The sequence below is a fragment of the Ciconia boyciana genome, chromosome 5 (genome assembly GCF_034638445.1).
Source record: "Ciconia boyciana chromosome 5, ASM3463844v1, whole genome shotgun sequence".
NCBI classification, from domain to species: Eukaryota; Metazoa; Chordata; class Aves; order Ciconiiformes; family Ciconiidae; genus Ciconia; species Ciconia boyciana.
The window spans coordinates 10,399,313-10,417,480 of NC_132938.1; the positions used below are offsets into that span (position 1 = coordinate 10,399,313).

At 38.9% G+C, this 18,168-nt stretch overlaps 1 protein-coding gene across 3 annotated transcripts in view; it reads left to right on the top strand.

Annotated features, from left to right (window-relative positions):
• CFAP99 (cilia and flagella associated protein 99) overlaps positions 1-15,944 on the top strand; it is a 63,189-nt gene extending 47,245 nt beyond the window's left edge. For all 3 annotated transcript variants that reach the window (XM_072862231.1, XM_072862230.1, XM_072862232.1), the window contains 3 exons: positions 4,547-4,752; positions 13,176-13,338; positions 15,650-15,944. In XM_072862231.1, coding sequence (XP_072718332.1) covers positions 4,547-4,752; positions 13,176-13,338; positions 15,650-15,817 — 537 coding nt within the window. In that variant the 3' untranslated portion in view covers positions 15,818-15,944. The remainder of the gene's footprint in view (positions 1-4,546; positions 4,753-13,175; positions 13,339-15,649) is intronic.
• The last annotated feature ends 2,224 nt before the right edge of the window (positions 15,945-18,168 follow it).

Consider the following 18,168-nt stretch of genomic DNA (forward strand, 5'->3'; position numbering starts at 1 on the left):
TCTTTGCAACCACCAGATAAATCCCCCATCTCATTTATCAGATTTTAGAACACATTTAACCTTAAAGTGTGAAATAAGTGAACAAGAATAAATTCAGATCCCCAGATGTCTCATCCTCCTTTACTTTCTTTGGTTGCTTTTATGGCTGCTGCCATCACTTCTCCACTTCTTTTCCAGCCAAAGAAGGCAATTCTCTTGTTTTCAAACCCAGACTCACTCCACCCATTTGTGGAGAAATACTATTGAACCACAAAGGAAAAAGCAGGGGAAAAAAGTGAAGAGTACAAAGAATTATTGTACACCACAGATACTGTAAACTGTCTGCATGGAAATGCCAAGAGGTACTCCAATCTATAGGTCTTTTACTGCTTCAGATAGAGTTGCACATGGTGTCAACCCTAAACAGAGCCCTTAGCTGGTCTCACTGCACATTTGTTACCCAGATGATTCAGTCACAACATGTAGGCTGCAAAGACACAATGGTATGATGTAGTCGGATGTGGAAATGTCTTTACTTCTTCAGTCACAACAACTTCTGTAAAATGGTGCAGGCTCTCATTCAGGAAAATGAAGGTGACTGGAATGTCAGTACTTTGTTATTTTTGAACCTAGTTAATTTCATTTCCACTTACAGTGGCTGTCAACCCCTTACATAGAGCTTCCACTGAAATACTGTTTGTTTCTAAGTACAGAATATGGCTTTAAATACATTTTCCCATCTAGGTCATCTCAAAAGACAAAGCAGAAAAACACAGCAGGTTTCAAGTCATATGTGAAAAATTAATCCAAAATTCAAGCTTATCCTATGTGTAAGGTTACTAAAGTGTAAGGTTGCTGAAAATGGAGTGGCCATACGGGTCATATTGTAAGTACAAGAGAATGGACCTGAATGATATGGATGGACTGTTAGATGGATGAGGAACTGGCTGGATGGCTGCATCCAAAGAGTTACAGTCAATGGCTCACTGTCCAAGTGGAATCCAGTAATGAGTGGTATCCCTCAAGCATCCGCCCTGGGACCAATACTATTTAATATCTTCCCTAATGACATAGATAGTGGGATTAAGGGCACCCTCAGCAAGTTTGCGGATGACACCAAGCTGGGTGATGCAGTTGATACACCTGAGGAAAGGGACCTTGACGGGCTTGAGGAGTATGTCCATGTGAACCTCATGAAGTTCAGCAAGGCCAAGCGCAAGGTCCTGCACCTGGCTTGAGGCAACCCCCGGTATCAGTACAGGCTGGGGGATGAAAGGATTGAGAGTAGCCCTGCGGAGAAGGACTTGGGGATATTAGTAGATGAAAAATTGGATATGAGCTAACAATGTGCACTTGCAGCCCTGAAAGCCGATCATATCCTGGGCTGCACACTTCTTTTTAAGTGTGACCAGCAGGTCAAGGGAGATGATACTCCCCCTTTACTCTGCTCTTGTCAGACCCCACCTGGAGTACTCCAGTGGATCCAGTTCTGGGGTTGCCAGCACAGGAAAGACATGGACCTTTTAGAGTGGGTCCAGAGGAGGGCCACGAAAATGATCAGAGGGCTGGAGCACCTCTCCTATGAAGAAAGGCTGGGAGAGTTGGGGTTGTTCAGCCTGGAGAAGACAAGGCTTCAGGGAGACCTTATTGTGGCCTTTCAGTATATAAAGGGGCTTATAAGAAAGACAGAGAAAGATGTTTGACCAAGGCCTGTAGTGATAGGACAAGGGGCAATGGTTTGAAACTGAAAGAGGGTAGATTTGGATTGGACATAAGGAAGACATTTTTTACAATGAGGGTGATAAGCCACAGGAACAGATTGCTCAGAGAAGTTGTGGATGCCCCCTCCCTGGAAGTGTTCAAGGCCAGGTTGGATGGGGCTTTGTGCAACCTTATCTAGTGAGAGATGTCCCTGCCCGTGGCAGGGGGGTTGGACTAGATGGTCTTTAAAAGTCCCTTCCAACCCAAATCGTTCTATGATTCTGTATCTCAACTTCACACTTCCCTTATACTCACTATTACAACAGCACTCTGAGAGAATTAGCACACTTCTGGTGATAGCTTGCCCTGTTTTTTTCTTTCTACAAAAGGCTTTTTCAGACTTAGTGAAATTAAGTATATGTCCATAAAATTGTCATTCATTCTCGTAATTTTTAAACTACGCAGTTCTCCCCTTGATGGCACTTAAGTTGCTTGAACTCCAGCATTATCTACTGCATGAGTATAGGATTTTTCATATTTTAGGAACCACTTCACTGTCTTCACTGAGTATTTTTGAAAAGCAGACACTCAAAATATTCAGCCTCTACCATTCCATGTTTCTATAAAATTCTCTTTCCTAGACCTTTTCAGCAATGCTTGCCATGCTCAAACACTACCACTGGTATATATGCCCTGTTGCAAAACATTTTCCTTTCACTTCCTGTGAATACGACTTGATGGTCATTGACTAGTTTAAATTAGAGGCAAGGTATTTTAGCACTCACTATTTGCAAATTCACTCTGAACTGAAACCTGAGAAGGAGATAAATGATCATTTACTGTTTCAGTAACATATGGTAGTACATATTTTTCAAAGAGATGCAAAAATAAAGACTGCTTAATATTGAACTCTTTTATGAATCTTCTACTGATGCTACTGGTGACCATTGTTTAGGTCATGTTTTGTACACATGAGGAGCGTGGAAGCAGAAACCACTGAGCCAAAATTGAGGACTCAGACTTTAGGTGAAAAAACAGTGATGATCTCTTCTTACTGACTCAACTTTTGAAGCTTTAGAAAGAGAAGGTATGGCAACCAAAACTGCAGGAGAGACTCTTGGAAATCTTGAGGGAGTCCCCAGGGATGGCCACCAAAAACACGTTCTCCTTCACTGACAATCAGATTCTGCAGACTAACTCAATAATAATCCCTCTTAAGCACCAATGTTGTAGCAGCAGAGAGCCAAGCCTGGTTATTTGTTGTACTCTATTTTGTGGTTTTATTGCCCCTGCCCTCCCCACCCTGCCTTACTGTTTTCTTCATCTCTCTTGGATTTCCCCCTATTTCATGGACCCACTGCTCTGAACAGCCAGAGAATGGTCGCTGGAGGACGAGTACCTGACTAGACTGCTCAGATGGCATCCCAGACCAGAGAATAGGGACTGGATCCAGGTCAATTCTTACAGACAAACTGACAATCTGGGCATCTGTCTATGACAGAGCATCCTTCTCTTTTCCTGTTTTTTTTTTTCCTTCCCCTTCATGTTCTGTTTTGTGAAAAGCTCAAAAGCAGAAAGGCAACTACTATTCTGTCAACGACTCGCTCAGTATTCAATACAAGGGCTTTTTTTAACCTGGTAAAAAGGATTGCTTGAAAAAATGAAGGCTCTTTAAGTGAATAATTTCTCTCCATTAAAAGGATTTTAATGAGTTTTACTTACGTATGTTTATCATTACCACTTAATTTCAGTCTGAAAAATACAATTAGGAGGAGTGGTTGTTCTTCTGGATTCCACACACCCCCGCCCCCATCACTAGTTCTATGGAACTAAGTAGAGCAAGGTCTTTGTGATTAAAATCCTAACCAGTGTTTCACTCTTACTGTTACACAACTGTATAGCAAGAGTCAGGTTAGCGTCTTCATTTCCTGCACTCATATATTCCATTATAACATGCCATGGTACAAGATACACACCAAAGATGTGTACCAGAACTGTGTTAAGATAGACAGAAGAATATTAGTTGGTGTGAAATGGATTAAATTTTGCAAAGAAAGCTACACAGAAGCTCAGTATTTGTGTGGGTTTATGCAAGTTTTCTATATATGCAGATGTACGTATGTGTAGACATAGGGAAAGGAAGAGTATATGTAAGAGCAAGGGCCAAAAACTTCAAGTGGTCACAAATCTGCTTAGAAATGATCTGTCTTTGTATGCAAACTAAGGTGCAGAAGTGTCTCATTAAATCTCAGAATCAGGCTCATTATCACTCTCATTGCGAAGTGGATTTTAAAAAGCCTTCATTAAACATTCAGGTTTGAATATTTTAACTTTGGGCATTAAGATCTGAATTTCGTGGGTACAAAGCATTGTTTAGTCCTAGTCTTTTCAGGTAAAAATAGTAGATGCCATCATAGATCAAATCCATAATTTGGAAATACATAAATACCAAAGAATGCATATTTTTTAGTGTAAAGTCTGTTCTGGTTTTACAAACTAAAAACATGCGGTTTTACACATTAAAAACTGCAAAAGTCTTATTAAAACTAAAAGATAAGTCAACTAGAATTTTTTTGGACAGTAAATACATGGTATTTATGACTAATCTACTGTGTGTTTCAATGCTTTTTCATGAAATGTTTTATGAGCCTTGTGTTTTTACACATATGAAAGGTAAGCTCTACACCTTAAAACCAACCACCTTAAAAACTGTAAGTAACCGTTAGGTGAGGGCCAACCCTATCTTTCTGGAAGTCAAAATATATTCAGCATGATTTGGAACACAATCAAAATATTCTGGTTTTACTCACTTACTCTCCCCTTGGTATTTACAGTGTTATTTAAACCTATATTTCATGTTCTCTAGACTGGTGGCCATGGTTTAATTTGTGAAATGTCAATAGTGGAACTACGTGAACGCCTCGCTCTACTCAGAGAAGCACAGAAGGCAGCAGAGGAAGAGAAAAGAGACCAGATAATTCATGAAAAACAAGCTAAGGAACAACTTCTTCTAGACAAACTGGACCAGATTTCCCTGTTCAGAGCAGAACTTGGACGAGCAGCTGCTTTAAAGTCAGTATAAAACAGCATGTGACATTTAAGACATTGCAACTTTATTAATATTTTGCTCGCCCCTTGAGGAGAAAAACAAGTAGAAAGCAAAATACTGCCCTTTTATAAATCAGTATGACTTTTGTCAAGGATTACACTGGGGCCAGAATTTCCTTTTCATTCTTGAAAATAATTTGCATCAGATCTAACAAATCTTTTTAATCATTTTGAATTTATGGTTGAAGACACTCCGTAGGCTAGTGTTGACAGTATTGCCCCAGGATTCAGAGTCAATATTACACATTGAGAAAGAAGTTCTGCCTTTCTTCTCTTCCTTTTCAGCTAATCAGAATTAATTTGATTTTATTAGAATCATTCTAGCTTGCTACTTAAAGTGGTTTCTCATTTTCATCTAAACCAATACATTAGGGCTATAGTTTTCTTCCTTGAACTTCATTTGTTATGTGAAAAGGCAGGCCTTATTTTAGAAGTTAAAAATATTTTAGGGAGGTGGTTTTCTGATAACAATAATAAGTTATAAATTAAATATATTATAGCAGTAGATCAAAGAGAAAAATCTTTGCTTACAGGCTCTCTGATCAAATTTTGTATTCATTATTCATATTTATTATTCATTACCATATTTATTATTCATTGTCATAAAGGATCTATAACCATGGTAGATGCTTCACATATGCAGAAGATAGGTCCCTTCCACAAAGAGCTTAAAATCTAAGTTAAAGCTGTTTACAAATAAAGCTGAGCAGGAAGAAAGCCTGTGTAAAAGTGTAAAATACAGCACAACTCTTGATCTTATGCCATTTTTACTGCATCTTGACTATTTGCCATTGTTTTCTTGCAAGTTGTCCTTCACCTTTTCCCTTTTGTGAGTTTGAGAGGTTAGTCCTTGTCTTGCCATATTTGTTTTGCAAGCGGATGTTCAGGCTGACGTTCTGAAGACATATTCTATCAGGCTAAAAACGCATGTCTTTAGACATGTCTTAGATTCATGTTTATTGCTGAGATACCAAAGGTGGCTTCTTAGAGTTCAATTTGTGTTATTGATTTATCATCCAGTTCTAAATCTCAATTACAGAAGGCAGTATTGGTGTATTCACTTAACTAGTTTTCACTAGTCCCAGCTCTAATTTGGTTTGTTGATGATCATTAATCTCCAGAGATTTGGGGTTTTACTATGTTAGTACTTAAGAAGATAGTTTAATGAATTTAATGAATCAATAACTGCAGCTGCAGTGGATTGACTGCATAGATCAGTGACCCTCTCTTCTATGGCATATATCGAGAAAAGATTTTAAGACTAAAGAACCTGAAATGGTGTTGGAGCTGGAAATACACTCTCATGGCTGAACATTCACTGTTGTGAAAGCCTGTGGGAGCAACTCAAGCCACTGCTCCCCACTACAGATGCAAACTAGGCATTATGAACTTGTATACTACATAAAACCTCTTTCACTAGTAACTACTTAAAGAATTATTTGTTATGCTGGATGTGCAGTCTGTGAATTTGGTATAGTGCTGGGTTTCTTTAAAATAGACTCTTTGGCTTAATTAAAATCTAAAATTGTTCTGATCCTGAAATAAGCTATGCTTGAATGAGGAGCTAACTTCGATTCACTTTTTGCCCTGACATTTGAAATGTTTTTTAGAATAGACCAGCATGCCAAAGATGGTAGAATCCAAATGAAATTAAACACTGAATTTGCAAGCTTCTAGTCAGACTCATGAGAAGTAATACAGTAATTTTAATGCAGCCCTGTTTGCTCTCCAAATAAAGAAAATATAAAGTTTCATTATAGATGTTACAAGACATTTCCTTTCATGGCTCCCAGGCAATCTATGTACGTAACTTGGGAGCATCTGCTATAAAGAGGCATCATCAAAGTATACCAGAAATGTTGTTCTTTGGGAGTGTATTTAATGCATTTTCATCTAGAATGCAAATCTATGGTGTTATTTCTGTTAATATAGAAGTACGGCATGCTGGCCTATTTACAAATGCTAGACACTTTGCTGCAGCTTTTATTTCTCTCTAAACAAATTATAGGCTTTGTATGTTAAACCTGATTTACAGATCTTGAATCCTGAAATATCCGTCAAGTCAATGTGAGTGATTAATTGCTTGGGTTGTATTATTGATATGCTGCACAGGAGATGTAAAAAGCAATTTTTTATGTTTACAGAATTAATTCATTATTATAGGGATAGAATAGCAATGCTTACCAATAGTCTTCATAAGATAGCCTTACGCATTAATATAAAATTACATGTATCTTAAATTGCATTATGTTGAAGGGTACTGCTAATCAGCTAAAGTATGGCGGCTAAGCTTCGCTAAACAAATGTGCTTTAGTTAGTGTCAGCTGGAGTTTAATTGGGTCCCTACCAAGCAGGTTCCTTTCAATATAATTTACAAACAGACATACATCAACACAAAAGAAGCACATTTAGCAAGCATATAATGAGCTATATTAAACGAAATAGGAAACGGAACATGAAAAATTAGAGACATCAGCCTTTAACAGACTGCAAGCCGTGACATCCATCACAGCAGTGGCTTTGCGAGTGCTTGCAGAACACTTAAGAATCAATTCAGTATATACGCAGGAAGTCCCTTTAATTGCTAGAATTTCACACAGGTTGAGAATCAGCACTGGCACATGAAGTGGACAAACATTTGAGTTCGCAGCTTTCGAACATGAGCACCAAAAGATTTATGAGTGTTTGAATACATGCTAATGTACTAAAGTTATGTGTCTGTATACTTCAGGTACAATTCCCTTTCATTCCAGTGAGGCTACATCTATTACTCCAAGTAATTTAATGCACTAAGACTCAAGCAACAGATCAAACCATTTGGTGCTGAGGCTCCCTCCATCCACATTATCTGTGGTTGGGGGGGGGTTACTTTGGGTTGGATTTAGTCTGGTCTTGGGACTGCATGTTCTCACCATTCATGTGGTTTCAAGCTGTCCAGAGGAAAGTTATCTCACAAAACTTCACATACTCAATTCCTCGCTCCTCTCCAAGCCCATCTAGTGAACACCACACTATCCTTTTGTTTGTCTCACATAGATGGCAGTAGCACATCCACGTCCCCACCAGCCACTGCCACATATGTAAAGTACAGAGAAGTCAGCCTTATTTCTGGTTTTGCTCATGTTCCTGCCTCGTTTGTCTTCCTGCTCATTTTCAAGTGACACGACAGTGCCTGCTGCTCGAGCCTCCTCCCCTCTCCAAGTCAGGGCAACATCCAGATGAAGGTAGCAGCTCCTGTTCCAGGGTGACACTCTGAACTGACACTAATCCTCCTTGACTTCCTTGTACATGAGGAAGAAGAATCAGAAAACTGTTAAGAGGAACAAGATGCACAGACTCCCACCAACAAAAAAGTTTACCACATCCCCATCTCACACTGTGGTAATGGTGTAGCATGCTGGGGTCTCAGCACTGGATTACAAACGATGGTGTGTTTGTGTGTTTGCCGAGGTGGCAAAGCACTCCTTTCTCTTCCTGACACTTGCCAGTGCTCAAACCCCTCCTTGACAAGGGGCACTGACCACACACCAGTGTCACGCCTCTCTCTTGGCCTGATCTGGGGAGGGATGGAAACAGTGTGAGGGAAGCCATGGCAGGAGGACAAGAGGGAAGGCTGGTTATGAGGAGGGAGAGGAGAACAAGCAGAAGGGAGGGTTATGGATGGATGACCATGATGGTGCTTTCCAAGTAGAACAAACTCCCTAAAGCAGGTGTTCCCTGGAGTGTCCAGGTCTGACTTAGGCGGTCAAAGGCCTTCTGGGTGAGGAGGGGAGAACGGAGCCCCATCCTCAAAAACCTGTAAGACACCCTGGCAGCACAACCCTGTGATGCGGCCACACAACTGAGGGAAGGGGCAGACAGCACATGGAGGTGGAAAGATGTAACAGGGGAACATGTGCCATGCTATCCCTATGTGTGTCTGTTGCTTCAAATCTTCAAAAACATAGCCTAGAATAATGAAAAAAGCTGAAAAATTAGCAATATGAGGGACTTTGGTTTGGTACTTCATAATATTTGTGATTTCATTAATTTCACAAATTCCATAAATACTTAGCGTTCTGTATGGATTTGCAATAAGGAAGTAAAATTTAGTTTTTCAGTCCCTACTGCTGGTAATAAGTTCTTCACTAGCATTGAAACAGAAGGAGGAAATTTATCAGCAGTGATGGATCAGAAATGTAAATACGTGAAGAGAGGCTGTAAAGAAGACAGAGCAAGGCTCTTCTCAGTGGTGACCAATGAGAGGACAAGAGGTACAAGAGGAAACACAGGAGGTTCCCCCTGAACATCAGAAAATACTTTTTTACTCTGAAGGTGACTGAGCACTGGCACAGTTTGCCCAGAGAGGCTGTGGAATCTCCATCCTCAGAGATATTCCAAAGCCGTCTGGACATGGTCCTGGGCAACCAGCTCTAGGTGGTCCTGCCTGAGCAGGTGGGGGTGGACCAGATGACCTCCAGAGGTCCCTTCCAACCTCAACCATTCTGTGATTCTGTGAATGAACTTTGATTATACAGCTTCATAATCTTTATTTCAAATGAGGAAAATGCTGTTATGAATAACAATCACTTCCACACCTAAAATTAGGTGCTTAATAAGTTAATTGTTTTGGAAGGGAGTCAGATTTTGAGTGCTTAAATCCCTCACATTAGTACAAAATAGTAATCAATCTAATAGTGTAGTGTTCTTAAATGTCAAAATAATGACTCTCTTAACAGTGAACTGTTAACAGTTAGATACATCCATTTTCCTCACTGCAATAACTAAGAATTACGTAGTGCAGGACAGAAAAAAGGCAAGGTACTGTGAAGTACAGACAGCCCTAGTCACTGAGACTGAGAGTATGAGGAAATAATTTAAAAAAAAATTGTTTATTGCACTATAAGGCAATCCTACTTCTGCTTTTAAAAATAGATTTGTGTTTATTGCACAAGACTCCATTTTGTAAGGTGAGCTTATAAATACAGTCCTAGCTACTTAAGTTGATATTTTGGTGCCTAGAATGGTCAAGTAGCCATTTTTACTCCATTGCCTACAAGTATTGAGTCAGTTGAGAGCTGTCACACATCTATCTCCTTATACTTTTGATGCACAAGTGGAGTTTGAAAATGTAAATGAAGAGCAAAATTTGGTTTTCAGGAGGGATCCTCTGTGCAAATCTTCAGATTCTCCATTTTTTAAACACAGCTGAGAAGACCTAATCCAACTGTTCCAAGTGTTTTCACTTCCTACAGGAAAACCTTTAAAGCTGAATTGCTGCTTCTTCAGTTATAGGCCAGATGACCTACTGGACCTAGAGTCCATTCAGCCAGGTGCTAAAATTGCAGGGCAGATGATAGTTAAATAATTACAAGGGATATGTAAATACGAAGACACTGGACTGCCAAACTCCATGACAAGTTTGTAAAATGTGAAGTAAAAAAATGCTTACATATTTTTAAAATTCATTATATTCACTAAGGAAATCATTGAGACAACAAATATGAGATGTCAACTGCAGTTTACGATGCCTGGAATATTATTTTAAGTAGAAAGACACTTACATTTTACCCATCACTGATGGAATTGTTCTATACTTCATCATAGTGAGCCAAAATCTTTCTGCTGTTGACTGTACACATAGCTTACTTGGAAAGTGAATAGAGAATGAAATCAGTGGTAGATAAAGAAATTTTCACTGTTTTCTTTTATATCCTTATTCTGTTGAATCTTTCATTAATCCCTTACTTTTCCTCCTTTGAGTAGTTTATACGTACACCCCACACTACTACAAACTTCCATAAGCACATTCAAGAATCTCATCTCATTCCTTAACACTAAAAGGTACTTTCTGACAAGATCACTAAGCAAAAACTAGAGTTTGTTAAACCATTTCAAATACATACGGACTTCAAAAATATTACAAATTTTTTCAAATTCTTTGGTAGGGAAATATTTATTTAATTATGGCAGACTCACAAAGGGACGGAAGACTCTTGTCTGAGACCAAAAGAAAAGAAAATTAACAAATTCTCTTTTGGACCAAAGATTTGACATTACATTTTAGGAACTAGCATGATTCTTAAAGATTGGTTTTCATTGAAGGTGCTCATTCAATACCAGTAGCTGGTAAATAAACTTAAAAGTAAAATTAAAATGGTTTCTGCATTTTTATTTTCATAATTTTCTACTGAATCTGGAGAGGATTTTTCTAACTATGTACTTCCCCATTCTGACTGGCCGTTACCTTAATTCCTTAGGAAATACATGATCTGGGGTGACAGAGATCATATGAGCTTTTTTTGTCGAGTCCTGAAAGTTCGCAGCTGACCATCACAGAAAAACAGAATTTTATAATTTCTTTTTTCATTCCTTCCCCTCTGAGTTTCTGTTGTGATATGGTGTGGCATCTGAAAATCTATGGGATTGGCAGCTTTTTGGAATAGTGTAGATGACTGGCACATGACTTCATGTAGAAGAGAACTGAATATTAGGCTGAGGATAAGCAACTATTTACAATGTTAATTCAGAAGCAGCTGCTGCTGCTTCATCATGTTAAACCTTGTGCTGTATTTCCTGTAATTGTATTTACAAGAATCTGGATTTGCATGTAATGAAAGGTTTTGTTGCTTATTCCCACTGACAGTATTTAATCATCAAGTGTTTACATAAAACCTTATTGTTATATTCTCCTATATCCCTTGGAATGCAATGCCTTGTTACAATGTAAATAGACATAATCCATGTTCTCAATTAGATTAAATGATAGTACATCATTTTTAGATTTACAGAATAGTGTTAAAAATTAATCTCAGTGTAGCAGAGTATGTCACAGTATTAAAGAGGATAAGGAAGTGTTATCCTAACCAGACAGCATGAAACAAACAGCAGAGAGGTTCAGGAAGTGTCTCAGGAAAGCAACTGGAAATGAGAAGCCAAGCTAAACTGAGCCCCTCGTTTAGAGTTCACAGTCACATTTCAGAATGTAACACAGGTCAAATCTCCCCTTCATCCAGTTCCTGAGGATTTTGGGAACTGTAGTCCAGAATGACTGCTCTGAAGAATATCTGCTATTACGGGGAGTTTTCTATCAGCAAAGATGAAGCTAAGAAGGCAGACAAAAGCCACCTCTCCCAAGATGAAAGAAGTGTTTGGATCCCTGGAATTTTGATACAGACACTTTTTAAGGCAAATTGGTGGTTTTAGCATCAGAAGGAACTTCTTCCTTCTTCCCCTTCCTCCAGCTCCTTGAGAAGAGTGTGCCTTATACTGAAAACAGTGGTATAAGACCCAAGAGATAAGGGAAGAGTTCTGTTGTAAAACATTTCCAAGGGGCAACTTGTCTGTGAAATTAGTCGTGCCACTGACAGAATAACTGTTACACGATCGGCCGAACAATGCCCCAGTGCACTCGGCTCTTGGTCATTTGGAGTCTTAATCTGGTTTCCAGTGAAAGCAATCGTAATGTTGTAATACTGCAATATCAAAGGATCTTTTACAAAACTATCCTTGCCAGCTGAGAGAAGGCATCAGATCTAACCTGGTTATATATTATATAATTATGTATATTCTTTGGTAGATCTGACACTTACTTTAGCTCTGAATTTGGCCAAAGAATCACAGCTGCTTATGAAATAATATTAATACTACAGCTTGATCATACTGAGCCAAAGTCAAGGGCAATATTGAATAAAAGAGAAAGTTGGATGTTACGTGAATCACTATGCATGGTGGTGTAACCTACATGAAGAAGTTGTGAGTAAATCATGCCAGCTGGGTGAAAGTAAGCAAAACCAGATAAAATGTAAGCTCCAGAGGACAGGAAAGTAGCTACAATATAAAGGAAAAAAAGGAAGACTATCCGATAACCTCTCTCTTATGCCTTACTTGTATGCTGCACATGGTGCTATCAATTTATGCTCACCTAGACCCACTAACCTTAATTAATACATCACCATCCCATAGATTCTGAATCTGGGCATTGAGATTATACAGAAAAGAGTATCTTTCATTTGCCAAGGAATACAGCAATCGAGATGAATACTAATGATCATATAAGGAAAACTCCATAGTTCTCACAAGCAAAAAGCAGCAGTATTATCACAGGTTTTGCACATGCTTTTTCTAAAGAATGTCATGTCAGGCTTGAAATATTTCAGATATTGTCATCATGGCATCCTGTGGGAAGAAATTATTCTATACTGTTTAGTAATGCTGTTCTGTAAACAACAAGAAGCAAGTTGTGAATACCACATTCATTGAGCTATATGATCTAAACCTGTTTTGAGTCTAGCTGGTTCCCAGAAGCAAGAAAAATTCATTATTATCAAGATAATATATGCTCAGATGGATTTATTCTGTGGGTTGATATTATTTTACCTTCTCATTGCTTCTTTTTGATTTTGCAGGCAAGAAGAAAAGAAAAGAAAGTCCCAGTCTGGTGAAAGGCCTATGAAAGATGAACGCATTTTAAACCTGCAGAAAAAGATTGTAGAAAAAACAATGGAGCGTAAAAAGCAAGCAGGACTCTTAAAGATTATCCCCCAGAAAACCAGCATCGCATCAAGGAAGGTCTGGGAGTTACATAAGGAGAAAAGCTCTGCAATAGACCTGCTGTTCACAGACCTTTGCTCAACTGCCAGCACTGGCGGGGGGGCAGAGGCAGATGGTGCCATACATGGCTGGCAATAGCAACTCCCTGCTTCCCGCATAGGCATGATTTCTCCAAACCATGGCCTTGACCTCACCTTCTTGTTACACATTCTGCTACCAGAGCAGGGCTCATCCCTAGGACACTCAGCTTCCCACTCTTATTACCACACACTCTCATCCCATTGAAACAGCATCTTGCCCCCATCTCTCTCATCTTTCTCAGTCTCCTATCACACACATCCCATTACACCAAACTGGGATGCTCACCCCCTCTCTCACCCAAGGCATGTTCCAGTTTATAATTCCCATGTTTTCACCTCGCCTTTCCTCAGCGCGGTCCCACAACATCGGATGGAAGCACCAATAGCCCTGTAGGCTTTATGCTGGTTCACACTGGCTGTGTTTCCTTGGCAAGTGTCTAAAGACAAGCGGTGAGGAACTGCTGCTCCTGCTGCTGCCACTGCCTCTGCCATTGCCTCATGCATGCCTAACATTTAGAATTGGTTCATATACCAGTAATAGTACATGTACCACAGCATATGGAACACTGCAGTGAACAGTCATGATGGGATCACTTTTTAAAAGTTGCACTAGCCCAATGTAAAATTAGAACTAAATCTCACAATCGGTTAAAATAATAACTCTCTTTACCTATTTTGTGAGAAAGTTAGATGAAGCTGAATTCAATGAAGAGGAAAACTGTATTTTTCAAGTGTGCATACTTTAAAAACCAAGATAGTGCAATCTTTCAGAGTATCAATGTATGCTGCCTTCAGAATCCCCATTTCAGGCAAGCAAAACATGTAGGTGCTTATATAGACAACAAGGTCTATCCCTTTTAGCAGAAAAAACATTGAAGACCTATTTGAAGAAAGCATTTCCTGAACTGGGATGGCTTTCTGAACTGAGGTTTTGAACATATGCTTAAACACTTTGCTGAATAGAGTCCAGAGTAAAGTAGAAGCAATAAATGCAGACTTCATAGGAAAGCAGCCATATAATTACAAATGTGAGGCAGTTTTAAAATAAACAATGAAAAATTATAAATTCACAGCTAAAACTTTTGACTACCTAATGTGGGTCTGTATGAGTGCTCCAATGTCATATGAATGAGCAAAAAAGCCAGGGTTTGAAAGTGGTTTTGATGTTAGATTTTGTCTTTTTCTTGAGCTTAGCTTTACACAGTAAATCTCTTCAGATGTCACAGTGCTTTTGTTCTGCTCAAATGTTAAGACATCTGTAAAAAAAAAATAAGAAGAAAACAATGGAAAAAATTCAATATTACTATAAATGATTTAGCTGTTTTGGTGTATCTTCCATCAGTGCTGTTCAGCTCTGCATGACCCTATCCAAATGTTACAACAGGGAAGTGGCTCAATTCTGGTCAGATATGTTCAGCAGCATCTTTGTTCCAATTGAACTGCATATTGCTGAAAATTGTGTTAGTGTGACTATAGGAGAAAATTCCTCCCTTAGTTATAATACAATAGGTATCTGGCATTCAGTTTGTACTTCTACCTTTTAAGTTCCTCAATAAGTAGAAAAAAAAGTGACACTAACCCCTTGTATTAAAGTTCCCAGTCCAGATTGTGGCTTCAGTTACATTTGCGATGGCCCTTTAGGCCCAATGGGTTTGTGCTAATGTAAATCAAGGTAACATTTGTTTATAAATGACTACTACATTCTTAACAAAACAGAATTTATATTGCAATTTGGAAAACTAACCATAAGAAAAACTACCATTAATGAAAAAAATGTACTTTTCTACCATTTTAAGCAAAGAATCAGATGAAAAGTACCACTGAGCAGTTTTCTGTTTGTTTTGAGCTTTTTTGGGAAAGCTCCCTTGTGAACCCAGCTTTTGAATCTGCAAACCAGTAGAGTCTGATAGGATTTGTGCAACTGTTCATTTAGGGCCTCAAGAACAAACTGTTGGCAAAGAAAGAACATAAGGTAGCAGCATTGGAGCAAACCATCCAGATGTAGTTTTATCTTGATTTAACATTTTGTGGAGTGTTGCAGCTGTGTTTAATTCACCTTAAACTGGGCAACCCACTCAAGTTGTGTTTCTATTCATCATGCCCAGTTTGATCTTGACAAGTTTCCCAATCATGTTAGCAAATAAACTGTGTTGCCAGCCAACCAGATTATCAAATTGAAGTTCAGTGTATCCTCTAAAGAGAACCACTCTAGTCTCTGCAGTCTGATCATCTGTGCGTCTTTTCTGCAGGATCCTTTGCAATGGAACCATTGGAAAGAACTGGAAGAGAGTCGGGAACGACAGTTCAGGATCCTTCAACATGGCTTCATGGCCAGAGAAACAGCTCAGAAAATGGCTGCCTATGAGGCAGCAAGAAGTGGAGCCACAGTCTGTATATTGCGCTCTGAAGTAAAATAAAATATATTTGGAACAAATTCAGGCCTGCTGGAAATCTCCCAGTGTGCCTATTTACTACAAGGTTGAATTTTAATCTTTATTTCACCTTTACAGTGTGATTAGAAAAATTTGGGTCATACAGGCACAATGGAATAAAAATGTGTTAATTTTTTGGTAATAGAATTTTATTTTTAAGCTATAATGAGACTTCTTTTTCTGTTAGAATCAAAAGTTTTAAGAAACCAAAATCTTACCATCGGAGCTCCTACAGCAGAATGGCAAACATCTGGGTAAGAGTGTTGAGATCTGTATTTCTGTTATCATGGATAGTATGCCATGGTTTGCTATGCTCATCTTCCAAAAGAATAAAAATTAGGGCAAAAAACAAGCAACATTTGTTTACATATGTTTCTTTTCAGAAGGCACGGTCAGCCCAAGGTCCTAACACGTCTTCTTATATGACAGTAACTGTGTGTAAGAGGATCACCGGTTTCAACACTGGTTTTAGAGGATGAGGGAAAAAATGTTTAGGAGGTTTAGATGATGTGATAGCCTCCAGGAACCAGAGTCTTGATCCAGTGACCCAGGCAGACCATCCCTCTATTCGCAGATGTGAATCTCTTCAGTCTTTAAACAGTGGGAGGAGAACATAACATTGCTTGATCTCTTTAGGGAGCTGCTTCCAGAAAAACCCAAAATTCTGTTACTCACCTGGAAGATAATTTGCCCTCTATGACAATTTCTATACTGTCTAAAACAGCCTTTAAATCACAAGACTTATTCTAGGCACAAGGCCAAGGAGGATATAAATCTGAATTAAAATCTGCACAGCAGTAAGACTATGTAATGTATTTCTATTTTAACTCGATGCCAGCTACTAAGTGTTTAATTATGGCTATTGCAAATATTTAAATTGAAGGAGACTGTCGCTGACATCAGAGTCAGGCAGCTGCTTTTAATGCTCTCACAACATTACATTTCTCGCTTTTTACTGAAGGAAGCCTAATGGAATTCTTTTGTTGCCACCTAGCTGTGAAGATCACTTCCACAAGCTGATAAAATGCGCTTTATTTTTCATTCAAAGTAAGTGCTACAGTAGCCCACAAAAGTAATGTAGGACTCATGCTCAGTAGGAAGAGTTAAGGAACATACGAGAGTGAAAAGAAGGAATGATAGCAAAACTACAGAGAAGAGGGAACTATGACACTATGTCTAGTAAGGGATTGTAATAGCTTAAAATGACAAACTCTTGGTGGCAGGCAGTTTATCCTCCTTTGTGGTTGTTCAGCATTCTGTTGCATTGTATTCCAGAACAACAGAGCCAAGTGGTGACTGTAACACCTCGGTTTCCCAGGAGCGAGCAATTAACAGGGCTGACAGTCATGGTCTGGGATATTGCATAGCTGAATAGTTCCTCTTAAACTTTTTGATGTGTCTTGCGTTTTGAGAATTAAAAAAGAAATAAAATCATCATTAAGCAAATAGATAGGCAGGTGTATTTAGGTAGGTAATATAGAAATTTCTATAGAATATAGAAAAAAACCCATCATACTGTGTGCTTCTTCCCCTGTGATGTTGGACCCAGTTTTCAAAAGTCTTACTGAATTGCAATCAAGCTGATTCATAACTATTTCCTTCTCCATATTTTCCCTGCTCTCAAATGAAAGGACTGAGGAATAGAGGAATCTCAATAATCCAGCTGTGTAATTTTTCACAGAATCATAGAATTAATTCAATGAATGAATTTCAATAGAATTCTATGAAAAATTTTTACCTTCAGAAGTCACAGATAGCCCTATTGCTACTTTAGGATCTGATGCATAAAGTCATCTTCAGAATCAATATTTGGAGGAATGTAAAAAAATGTGAGTCTTTTGGGAAAAATATCAATATATTCCTATACTGATATTTTTATGTAAATATAGCCTATTGATTTTTCAGTGATGGCAGGTCTTACAACAGAATACACAGAACAACATTAAAAATACCACATTCCTCCTGACAAACGTGGATAACTTGATGTTGGAGGCAGCTGATCCTATCCAGGACCACTCTGCCCCTGGCCACTAGAGCACCTTCTCTAGTATTCCTTGTTTGAGCAACGCAGTACACAGAAACCTGAGGTGATCCAATGCAGAGCCAGCAAAGGTCTAGTAGGACTTGTAAGCGTTCAATTACAAAAGCAGCTGTAATGCCATTGGAGCCAGGTGAGCTTTGAAGCAATACAGCTGCATTCACACTGCTGCCTCAGCTAGTGTCTGTGGCACAGACCATCCACAGCCTGGTTAGTTGGCACACAGATAATTGAGAGTCAGCAATGCCTCTATACTCATCATGCCCCACGGAAGCACAGGTGCATGAATAATTCATGA